This window comes from Trichosurus vulpecula, chromosome 7 (assembly GCF_011100635.1).
Source record: "Trichosurus vulpecula isolate mTriVul1 chromosome 7, mTriVul1.pri, whole genome shotgun sequence".
NCBI lineage: Eukaryota > Metazoa > Chordata > Mammalia > Diprotodontia > Phalangeridae > Trichosurus > Trichosurus vulpecula.
In genome coordinates, this window is record NC_050579.1 from 158,140,890 (window position 1) to 158,153,711 (window position 12,822).

Sequence of the window (12,822 nt, forward strand, 5' to 3'; positions counted from 1 at the left end):
ACCAAAAACTAGATGACCAGTCAATACTCCAGAGGTAGCCAAGATTATAACTAAAATAAATGACATCATCTGATACTCCTAAATGAGTTATTTTGGTATGTGTGAATAAAGGTTTTACTGGGAATAAATATGAAATTATGTAAATCCAGCACATCTACCCATGGACTAAATAAAGCAGAAAATCCCACATTGTCTCATAAATCATTATCTTAGTATTTCTTGGCACAAAAGGGGAAAAAATGCAGAGACTAATCAATCAATTAATTAATAAACTAATCACCACAGGACAAATGATTAAATTTAAGAAGACAACAGTTAAAGGCAAAGTGGTAATGCTTTTAAAAGACTACAAATAGAAAAGTTAATACTAACCCTCCACTTCTGAGATGGGCTGCTGTTGATGTTGCTTTCCCTTTCAAAATAGCCTGTTCATTGGTTTCATTTATGTCTCCATCATGTGTTAACTGAGGATTATGACTGTTAAAATGACCAACGGAATTTAATTCTGTCAGACAAATTCCATTTATTTTAACTGAAGAATCCCCTGTGATAATGGTGTCCTCAGATTTCAGTCTCTTCTTTGCTGCAAATAACCAACAATATTTTATTTTACAAAATTTACTAAAATGTCCTCATAATACTAGTATATTACCCGGGAACATTTTTTTTTGTTCTAAAAATATACACAGGTCCTAAATTTTATGTTGCATATGAGATACCTGGAATTGTAGAACCAAAAACCTCTGTGAGCATGTATGAAAAACTTCACTATTATTTCAAAACATGATGATATCATGCATATCATCATTCTATCCAACAGAAATGTGCTATTTGTCTTTTCTTTAGTTTATAGCCTACTTGAAGGCAACTTTGTGACATACCTGGTACATTAAGTAACCAGCATTTAAATGTCAACTAACAGTTGCTAATAAATCTTCTTGAAATCAGTCATAGGTTATGAAATTAAGGAAAAAATACAATGTGCATTAAAGTATTTATTCCGAAAATATTTCTCCAAATATTTATAAAGGAGATTTAACAAACAGAGTTCAAATCAACAAAGAAGAAAAAGTCCAATTCTTAAGTGTGCTATAATAAAAATAACATGGGCTGAGAACCAGGAGAGCTGGAATTGAATTCTGATCCTGCCACCTGTTACCTCCTCAACCTTGAGCAAATCCTGTACCTTTCTGGGTATCATCTTCCTCCTCTCTGTAATAAGAAAGCACAGGATCAGAGACTCAGCAGTGAGGGAGCCTTAGATTATCTAGTATAATAACCTTGTTTTACAGTTTGAACTCAGGTATTCCTAATCCCAAATCCAGTATTTTAGTCACCATGGTACTACCTAGCTGCCTCTTTGCTCTTCAGAAAGCCCCCAGTTTGTTTGGTTTTTGTTCTTTTTTTCATGAAACACCTGACAAAGAACTGTGCCCAAAACTATTTTATTAACCTCAAATTCTAGGGCTAGAAAAAAATTCCTTTATTCCATTTAAGCTCATTTATTCCATCATTTTGTAAGTTGGGAAACTTAGAATTTAAGTGACTTGCCAAAGTTAATGAAAGAATCAGGCTTATAACCAAGGGTGTGCTGCTCTAGTGAGCAGATGTTAAATTTTCAGTGTGAGCATTTACATCTTGACAATCAGCAAAGGCTACAGATCCCTGCTTGACTAACGGTTTTGTTGATTTCTAGCTTACGGTGACATTGAATATGTAAACAATGCAGATTAAATTTAAAAGTCTGTTCAGCTCCTCCTCTTCCCCACCCCCAGCCCCAAGCCAATTGTGAAACGTTTTATCAGCACACCCCTGACGATGACTACAAACAACCCAGATTTCCTGGCTTTCAGACCAGGACCTCTTCCATCATACTAGGCTGTTTTTAAGCCATTTAACTGAGGAAAGGCAAATTATGCTTGGAACGGCCAAAGAGCTCCAAAGCTATACTGTATTTGGATGTAACATTACACTTAGTGATTCTGACGGAGGAAGTAAGAAGAAAAAAGGAAAAAGAGGGTTCAATAACACTGTTCTTTGCATTCTACCATGACAGGATTTTCATTCCTTACAAAGAGGAGAAACCTGTCCATCAATATCTATCTTACTCTCAATGGGCTTAAGCTCTCAGATTGAACAGTAATAGCTATATCCCTCATCTCAGAACTACCACGTCTGCAAATTTCTCTCAATGTTGCCGATTAAATTTTTTTTAAGTTCCTGGTGAAACTTGAAAATAATAATTAGGAGCACAGCAGTTTAGGAACAATCTATTATGCATGTTTCTTTTTGGCAACTTAAAGCCAACTAACAGCCAACAAAAATATTTGAAAACAAAGACATTAAGCAGCTGTCCCTAGTTTAATTAGTGCTGTCTGCAAACCTATTTTCCTAATCCAGGGGTTTCAAACCTGCCATACCCCTCCCGGCCCCAACCATGGTCATGCCTTCAGAGTGGCACAGGCAAAACGTAAGTCTAGTGCAAAGGAGGAGGGAAAGGGAAGGAAGAGGAGAGAGGAGGGGAAAAGGAAGAGGAAAGTAGGGATAGGGGAGGGGAGAAAGAAGAGGGGAAAACACTTAGTCTTGTGCTCTTGACTTGTTATGCTCCTATTATATAATCAAGAGATTATGCTCACAAAATCACAATTCCTTTTCAATCCTATTATTTATTTACTGAGTGCTGACACACTCCAAGTCCAGAGGGTGTCAATGTCAGCAGTGCTAATGATGGCCGGTACAGAACCTGTGGATGCAGAGAGCAAAGGCAGTGGCCCCTGCAAAGCCAAGGGGGGTGAGGCACAGAATAAAAGAAGGGATCTGATGACATGCTTCCATACAACTTCAAGACGTGAGGCAGAGGGAGTTTCACGGGCTGTGAAATCATAGCAACAAACAGACCAGCCTGGAGTACAGCCAACAGCAGTGTCTCAAAATAGGACACGAAGGACTAGAGCTGCCCAAAACAACAGGCCCTTCCAACAGAGTCACTGACTGGAGAACAAATTACTTCCTGGAAAAAAAAAAGTCTGTTAAGAACATGTGTGCCTTTTCAGTTACCCTCGGACAAAGTGTACTAACCATCACCTGGAGGATTTCTGGGTACATGAGATAAAACACTTTATACAGCACTCTATCTCAAGAGGTCAAAAATAATAATAATAATAATTATGAAACAAGTAATTTTCACACCAATCCTGTAAGTAGAATGCCAAAAACTGTCAACCCTATTTTTAAAAAAGTACACTAAGGCATCAGCATAAAGGGAAATCCTCCATTATTACATCAGTTCCTAGAGCACATTTAATAATGTCTTGTGTTTTATATGGAATGGAACCTGTGATTTCATTGATCTAGGGAACTCCCAATGAGGAAACTGCTTCTAGCAATGCAAATAAATGGGCACCTTCTCTGCACCTTCTAACCTTCGGTCCCTAGGACACAGCTTGTCCAGGGTTACACAGCGAGTATATCAGAAGGGTGACTTGAAGCTCCTAGGTATGCTAGCTCTATTGAGAGTGCTTTGCTGCCTTGTTTTATTAAGACCTTATAATTCAAAAGGTACTTCTACATCCTTTCTCTCATCATTCATTCTCTCTCTCTCTCTGGGAGTGGTGGGGGGCATGTCAATAGTACAGTTTATTAGGTAGCACAGAGACTTCCTTCAACTATGGAAAAGGGAACAAATTAGAATGAGGAACAGAACCATATCTCCCAGAGGATGGGGTGTGTGCAATGTCTCTTAGAGCTGACAGTGGATATGTATGTATGTGAATGCGTTTGGGCTCTTCTCAAGGACTGGGAAGCCTGATGATGCTCCTTCCCTTTCCCAGTCTCAAGAGGGAGGTTCTCTAAGGCTGGCATAAGATGAAAGCCTGGCACCAAGCCCATGCCCCTCTACCATTCCACGTTCTCAGGAATGACATCAAGGCAAGGGTCACGGACCATTTCCACAACAGCACTGTGACAGGTGGGGCAGTCATGAGATGCATTTTACAAATGAGAAAATTGAGGCAGGTAAAAGTCCAGTGGTTTGTTCAGGGTTATAAAATCGAATTAAGTGGAATTAAGGTTTCAACCTGCTCCAGCTACAAGTCTGACTCTTGGGCCACATTCTTAGACTAGCAGAATTCCAGGCTCTGGAGCCGAAAGGGACCTTTAGAGGTATCTAGACCAGCCTCTCATTTCACAGATGAGTCAAAATAACCTGCCCAAAGTCACAGAGAGATTAAGTACGAGAGACAGGTTTTCTGACTCTAAGTCCCTTTTCTATCACAATGCTCTACCTCTTATTCAAAGGTGAATATCTCTAGTAAATGCTGACTGGGTGTAGGTTTAATGAAATTTACCACATTTGGATAGGCAAAGCAATTGTTAGTTAGCTGGGACCCAGAAATTTCTCATTATAATCAGTGCCTGTTTTTCTGACGTTTCACATTTCAATATTGGTCCAGTTAATACAACCAAATAAACACCTTCCCTTCTTGGTAACTTTACCATGTCATTTTGATGCTGATAATCAACATATCCAAACAGCCCAAAGTAAAAGGAGACAATTTGTTCCACTATGATCCTTCTTATATTATTCCACAAGTGTAAAACGGGCTGGCCTTTAATGCAGAACTGAGGGTTATGCATTTTTTCCTTCTTCATCCCTCATTCCTTTTCATTCTTATTTCTTCCTCTTTAACTGTTGTTTTTTCCTCCCTTTCTGACATATCTTGTTCTTATTCACATCTTCTCTCTGCATATTAAAACCTACCTTCTCTGCTTATTTCTTACCCTTCATTCTATCCTCAGAGAGTCTGAAAAGTAGAAACAGGCCTCCAAATCTCCTCTGTGATTTCTCTACCACAAGTCTGTCCACAATGTTTTCTCACAATTCTTTTACATAAAGACACTGAGTAATTCTTTTCTATCTCTCTAGTACAGCAAGAGCAGTGCTGTTTCCAATAACAAAGGCTCAACAGTATAAATTGACAGCCATGACAAAAGAAGTCAACATCAATGGCCTCTGCCTCTTCTTTTATCTTCTAAAACACATATGACAATCAGTCAACAAGTATTTATTAAGCCCTTTTTACAGTGCCAGAGCCATGAGTGGGGACACCAAATACAAAAAAAAAAAAAACAAAAGAAAACAAAGAAACAGGCAAAAGCACTTACCCTGCCCTCAGGAAGCTCATATTCTAATAGAACAACAACATGCAAAGAACTACATACAGACAAAATATATACAGGGTAGAGAGAAGAGATTCAGAAAGATAGTTTTGATAGGTTTCTGTATAAATTTAATTAATCTACAAATCTAATTAGATTAATCCTTTTCTAAGCACTAATTACATTAACAAGTTAACTTTTCTTCACATAATAGACTAGTCCTTGAAGTGGCAGATCATATTTCCAAAAAGATCAAACCAAGGAGAAACAGGCAATATACTGGTTGATGTTTACAAAAGGCTGCCAGAGCAGAAGAACTGAAAGACCACACAACTAGCATGGGAATAGCAAAATAGTTGTGATATTGGGACTTTGTATGTCTTCCAGAGGTCTCTCTCTGACAAAAACAGAGTAGTTTTAACATTCCTGACTTGCCTTGCAAATGAATTTATCCTTCAGAAGAGGGGAAAATGATAGGATGTTATTCTGGATGTGATTCAAACCAATAATGAAAACCTCACTGGTGAAGTAGAGCTGATAGAAACCTTAAGAGGCAATGAATATGTCATCTCAGAATTTAGGATATGTAAGGAAGGAAATGCTGAACAGAGTCTATATGTACCCTAGTCTTTAGGAAAACTTTCAAAGAGTTCGGATATAGGCTAGGTTAAAATTTCATCTGATACTTTAGAACAAGGATTTTAAACTTAGAATCCATGGTTGGATTTCAGGGTTCCGTAAAGTTTAATGTGAGGGAATAATGCACCTTTATCGCAACATGATTGGTTTCCTTTGTAATCCTATATGTTTTATTTTGTGCACTTAAAAACATTATTCTGATTGGAGAGCCATGGGCTTCACCAGTATGCCAAAGGGGTCAATGACACACAAAAAAGTTAAGAAACCTTTGTTCCATCCAAGCTTGGGGCAGGAGATAAGGAAAGGTTTGTGGCTCAAGTTTATAACTAGGACTTCAGGAGGCCAAAGAGAGTTTGGAGGAAGAAGACAGAGAAAGAGTCATGGTATCAGTGTCAGGGAAGGTTACAAGGTTTGTGATTGATCTAAGCAGGGAGGAGCAAACGGCAGCAGCAACGGCAGAGTACACTACAAGAAGGCCTTGATTTGGAATTAGGGGATCTGGAGCTTCAAAATCCCAACCCAAGTGCTTACTCCCTGTGCGATCTTGAGCAACTCCCCACCCTTCTCTGGGTCTGTTTCCTCCTCTGTAAAATAAAGAAGTTGGACAAGATGATCAGGGGTTCTTAACCTGTGAATTTGTTTTTTTTAATATTTTGATAAGTGTACATCAATATAGTTGGTTTCCTTTGTAATCATTTATATATTTACTTTATGCCTTTAAATATGATTCTCAGAAGGTGTCCTTAAGTATAACAGAGTGCCAAAACAATCCATGATGCAAAAAAGTTGATAACCCCTGCTCCAGAAAAAAATTTGGCTCAGGAAAAATGGGAGGCTTACCATCTTGATGACTAAGATATAATTTATTCTGATAAGGAGGAAAATGAAAATATTTATCATATATACATGTGTATATGTGTGCCTACACATATGTATATTCATGTACACATGCATATGTACACATGCATGTATATACAGGTGTGTTTTCATATGTGTACCTATATGTATATGTTACATGTTATGTATATATTTACACACATACAGAGTGGCACTTCCATAGACTTCAAAAATATATGAAGAAGTCTCTCATGATATTCCTGTGGAAAAGATGATGGTGTGTATAGATCCATGATGTCTTTGATTCAGAAGCTCCCTCCAACACTGCAGATGACACACCATCCATACTTGCCCACTTTGTTCAACTCTAGTCCCCGTCTTCCAAAAAGTAAACCACTAAGGGTCCACTGTGGTGGAAGACTTTCTCACTTTCTCCTGATATCACAAGGACACCAGAAGACCACTCTGGCTGTCTCAGCACACTCTCATCATAAGCAGCCCACCTTCTCTTCCTCTCATAGAATTCCTTGATAATATCTTTTATTCCTCTTCTTCTAAGAGGTCCTCACAGGCTATATGCCACAGCCTGCTCACACCTACCACGTGCCTCTTCATTGCTCTCTGTGTGATATTCACTTTTAACTCTTTGAAGATAGTTGTATTTCAAATCTCACTGCCATAGAGTGACTCCAGTAGAATATTGATATTAAAATGTGGGCCTTTGCATTCATGGGAAGCTTGGAATGAGTAAAGGAGCTTGTAATCTCCCCAAAGCAACATACTTCATTTTCCTCCTCTTGATCAACTTTGGGCCAAACTCATCTTTCTATACCCCCTATCCAAGATATACATACTGATGAACAAGCTCTATTGATTATCCAAATGCATGTTAAAATTTGGGCGACTAAGCCACAATGATGGATTAGAAGCAACCCAGCTGGGGCAGTTAGGTGATGCAGTGAGTAGAGCACCGGCCCTGGAGTCAGGAGACCTGAGTTCAAATCTGACCTCAGAAACTTGACACACTTACTAGCTGTGTGACCTTGGGAAAGTCATTTAACCCCAACTGCCCTGCCTTCCCCCCCCTCAAAAAAAAAACAGAAAAAAAGAAGCAACCCAAGCTGAACTCTCTGAATATCTCCCTCCAAACAACTTTAAAATAATGCCTCAAATCAAATTTTGGAGTGGCAGAGGCAATAAAAAGTGAAAGTAAGACATTTATCTGGCCTAATAAAACTCAGGAGGTCTGTGAAAGAAGTTTGTGAAACCAGGATGGAAACCTATCTGAAGCCAAAAGATGTGGCAGTGGCAGCAGCAGCTTTGGGGGCTCTCAGCCCAGAGATGGAAAGGGCATCAGACAACTCATCAGAAAGAAAGTAAAGGAGACCCTTTGCTGGCACTGGGTATAACTGGCAGTAATTGGCAACCCTATTGCCCATATGCAGTTTTGGGTCACAGTTTCATGGTAGAGAGGAGCACTAGGGAGTTGGTTGGTCATAAGGGAGCAAGGGCCCTGGTCACAGTTCCAAAGCAAAAAGAGCACTAGCATTTGTGGCTGCAGAGGACCTTCATGGGTAAACACCATAGCACAGACCAGGACATCAGTGTCCATACCTCTCCCAGGATCACACTACCCTAGAAGCACCTAAAACTTGCAGACCCCCTAGAACTAGCTCTGAAAATAGCTGCAATAAAAAGTCTGAAGGTAGGGATAGTGCCTTCTCAGCAGAACCCAACTTTAACACAAAGTTCAAAGTCAAAAAATTGGCTGGAAAAATGAGCAAACAACAACAAGAAATAATTTAACCATAAAAAACTATGACAGTAGCAAAGAAAACCAAGATACAAATTCAAACGAATGTGAAAACAGCTACAAAGCCGCCAAGAAAAATGCTACTTGGACCCAAACCCAACAAGAATTCCTAGAAGAGTTAAAAAAGGAGATAAGAATGGTGGACAAAAAATTGGGAAAAGAAATGAGAGTGATGCAAGAAAATTATGAAAAGAGAATTAATGGCTAGGTAGAAGAGGAGCAAAAAAAAATACTGAAGAAAATAACACATTAAAAAAACAGAATTGGCTTAATGATTAAAAAAAAAAGGCAAAAAAAATTCACTGAAGAAAAGAATTGTTTAAAAACCAGAATGAGCCAAATGGAAAAGGAGGTACAAAACTTCATTGAAGAAAAGAATTTTATAAAGACCATGATGTTGGGAAAGATTGAAGGCAAAAAAGGAGAAGAGGACAACAGAGGATGAGATAGATAGATAGATAGATAGATAGATAGATAGATAGATAGAGTGAGTGAGCCATGGGAGCCATGGATATGAGACTGGATAAACTTTGAGAGACAGGGGAGGATAGAAGGGCCTGGAGCACTATGATCCATGGGGTCATGAAGAGTCAAGCCCAAATGACTGAACAAGAACAAAAAAAAAAAAACAGCCAAATGGAAAAAAGGTGCAAAAATCTCCCTGAAGAAAATAATTCTTTAAAAAATCAGAAATAGGCAAGTGGGAGCTAATGACTCAATGAGACATCAAGAAACAATAAAACAAAGCCAAGAGAATGAAAAAAAATTGAAGAAAATATGAAATATCTCACTCAAAAGACAACTGACCTGGAAATCCAGGAAAGATAATTTAAAAATTATTGGACTAGCCATGATCAAAAAGAAAGAACCTAGATATCACATTTCAAAAAACTATAATGGAAAACTGCCCTGATGGCTTAGATTCACAGAATAAAATAGAAATTGAAAGAATCACTTCCTGAAAGATATCTCAAAATGAAAATTCCCAGGAATATTATAGCCAAATTCCAGAGCTCCCAGGTCAGAGAAAATACTTCAAGGTGCCTGGGACCATTCAAATACTCATGGAGCCACAGTCAGGATCACACAAGATTTAGCAGCTACCACACTAAAGAAGTGTGGTATTTTCAAGAATGCTTGAAATATGATATTTTGGAAGGCAAAGGAGCTAGCACTACAACCAAGAATAACCTAGCCACCCACACTAAGTATAATCCTTCAGGGGGAAAATGGACATTTAAAGCTTCCTGATGAAAAGACCAGAGCTGAACAGAAAATGTGACACTTAAACACAAACTCAAGAGAAGCGTAAAAAGGTAATCACAAAGGCCTCAATAAAGTTAAACTGTAGTACATGTAAGTCCTAAGAGCTTTGTCATTATCAGAGCAATTAAAGGGAGTTTACATAGACAGAGGAATGGATATGAGTCAATTATGTTGGAATGATCTCCAAAAAAAATGGAGGGGTGAGAAAAAGGGATATAATAGGAAAAGATGAGAGACGTAGAATGGGGAAAATTTTCTCACATAAAAGAGGCATGCAAGGAAGAGCTTTTACAGTGAAGGGGGAAATGGGAAGGGGGGAAACATTTGAACCTCATTCTCACTGGAATTGGTTGAAAGAGGGAAGACTATATATACACACTCAATTACGTATAGAAATGTAAGTTATTCAATAGAAAAATAGGAGGGGAAGGGGATAAAAGAAAGTGGACTTGGGGGATGACAAAAGGGAGGGCAGATTAAAGGAAGCAATGGTTAAAAGCAAAATAGGTTTTTGAGGAGGGACAAGATAAAAAGAAAGAAAGAAGGATAAACAGAAGAAAATAGAATGGAGGGAAATACATAGTTAGTAATAATAACTATGAATGTGAATGGCATGAGCTCATCCATAAAATGGAAGCAGATAGCAGAACAAATTAGAAACTAGAATCCAACACTATGTTGTTTACAAGAGACACGTGAAACAAAAAGACACACACACACACACACACACACGCAAACACACACAGCTAAAATAAAGGGCTGGAGCAGAATCTATTATGATTCAGCTGAAGGGTAGCAATCATGACCTCAGATAAAGCAAAAGTAAAAACAAACCTAATTAAAAAGGATAATAAGGAAAACTGCATTTTGCTAAAAGGTATCATCAACAATGAAATAATATAAAAAGTTTTTATAATAAATTTATCTGATAAAGGTCTCATTTCTCAAATATATACTGATAATAGAACTGAGTCAAATTTATAAAAATAAGAGCCATTCCCCAATTGATAAATGGTCAAAGGATAGAAACAGGCAGTTTTCAGAAGAAGAAATCAAAGCTATCTATAATCATAGAAAAAAATGCTCTAAATCACTATTGATTAGAGAAAGGCAAATTAAAACAACTCTAAGATACCACCTCACACCTACTGTAAAATGACAAATGCTGGACAGGAAGGAGGAAAAAATAGGTACACTAATGAATTGTTGGTAGAGTAGTTAACTAGTCCAACCAATCTGAAAAACAATTTGGAACTAGGCCCAAATAGCAATAAAACTGTGCTTGCCCTTTGACCCAGCAATACCACTACTAGGTCTGTATCCCAAAGAGATGAAAAACAAGGAAAAGGACCTATATGCACAAAAATATTTATAGCAGCACAAAAATATTTATAGCATTGGAAACCAAGGGAATGCCCAACAATTGGGGAATGGCTAAATAAGTTGGGGCACGTGACCATAATGTAGTACTATTGTGCCATAAGGAATGACAAATGAGGCAGTTTCAGAAAAACATGGCAAGATGTATATGAACTAATGCAAACTGAAGTAAGAAGAACTGGGAGATCATTGTGCACAGTAACAGCAATGTATTAATAATGATGATCAAGTGTGAAGGACCTGGCTACTCTGATCAATACCATGATCCAAGACAATTCCAAAGAACTCACAATGAAAAAAATGCTATCCACCTCCAGAGAGAGAACTGATTAACTCTGAGTACAAATTGAAATACATTTTTCTTGCTTTTAAAAAAACAAATATAGCTAATATGGAAATATGTTTTACATGATTTCACACAGATGACTGATAACATAATGCTTAACTTCTCACTGGATAAGGAAGGGGGTGGGTGGGAGGGAGAGAATTTGGAAATCAAAATTTAAAAAGAATGTTAAAAATAACAATTAAAAAAAATGTGATCAATACAACGGTCAAACATAATTCCAAAGGACCAGTGACAAAGATGGCTACTCTCTTGATAGAGAGGTGACAGACTCATGAGGAAGAATTAGCCATATGTTTTGGGACATGAGTAATGAGGAAAACTTTTCTTAAAACCATAAATTTGTTTCAAGTGGTTTTTTTTCCTCTCTTTTTTTTAATCTGGGAGAGGGAGGTGGCCAGAAGGAATAACATCATACAAGCAAGACAACTTTATACACTGCATATTTATTTTTTCATTCACTTAAAACAAGAAAAACATGCTCTGCATAAGATTTGCAGTTTTAATGTACTAGTCTCCTTTTCTCTTTCACACTGCATATGGAAATACTACTTAGTATTAATTAACATCATAATAAGTAGAGAAATAAAATAGGGAAAAAATTTAAAAGAAATTTGGGTAACTGGCATTTCTTCATCCACTTGATCTTTCCTTAAATGAATGATTAGGTAAAACTCTTTTAAGAGGTTATAGATCTCATAGGAAACTCTTCAATGTCCAAGGATTTGATGTAATCAGTGTGATGTCATCCTCTAACAGGGTGTCAGGAGGCCCTCATTATTCACAGGGATTTCCTCTTTTATCAGGAGTTCATGCTGGATCTCCTCCATCAAAGCAAACATTTTTTGTTAAACATATACCTTCCTTCTGATATTTGTTATTAAATATGGTTATTTATGCTATTATATAGTCTAAGAAATGCTGAATGATTCTCAGACCGGTGTGATAGACCTTTCCTGTGGACCTTCCAGGTCATCTTCGGCTGGAGATTTTTTTTCACTCTGTCATTTTGTGGGTTTTGTAGCTCTAGAATTTGTTTAGAGTCCTATTTTACAGGAATTTGGAGTGATTTGGGGGAGAACTCAAGTAAGTCCCTGCTTTTACTCTGCCATCTTGGCTCCGCCCCCCAATGCTGAATGATTCTGATGTGAAAATGGGAAGCATCTTGTAGAAGGGCCTACATGGTGACATACTGATCAACCAAATCAAATGTTCCTTTATAATCAACAAACAATAAGAATGGTGGGATCTCCTATGGTCTTAACATCTTTCACTTAATTGTGAAATGCTTATGGTGTGGTCCACTGATGAAAATCACTCGTGAAAATCTATTTCCTACTAATATCCTCACCAAGGAGGCCTTCATGTCTCTCATAAAGATTTT

General features: G+C 37.7%; 1 protein-coding gene across 1 annotated transcript in view; it reads right to left on the reverse strand.

Moving 5' to 3' along the window:
* The window catches only part of ARMC2 (armadillo repeat containing 2), a 171,502-nt gene that overhangs the window by 125,844 nt on the left and 32,836 nt on the right, over window positions 1-12,822 (reverse strand). The window contains exon 5 of the mRNA XM_036765854.1: window positions 373-583. Within this exon, the coding sequence (XP_036621749.1) occupies window positions 373-583 (211 nt within the window). The remainder of the gene's footprint in view (window positions 1-372; window positions 584-12,822) is intronic.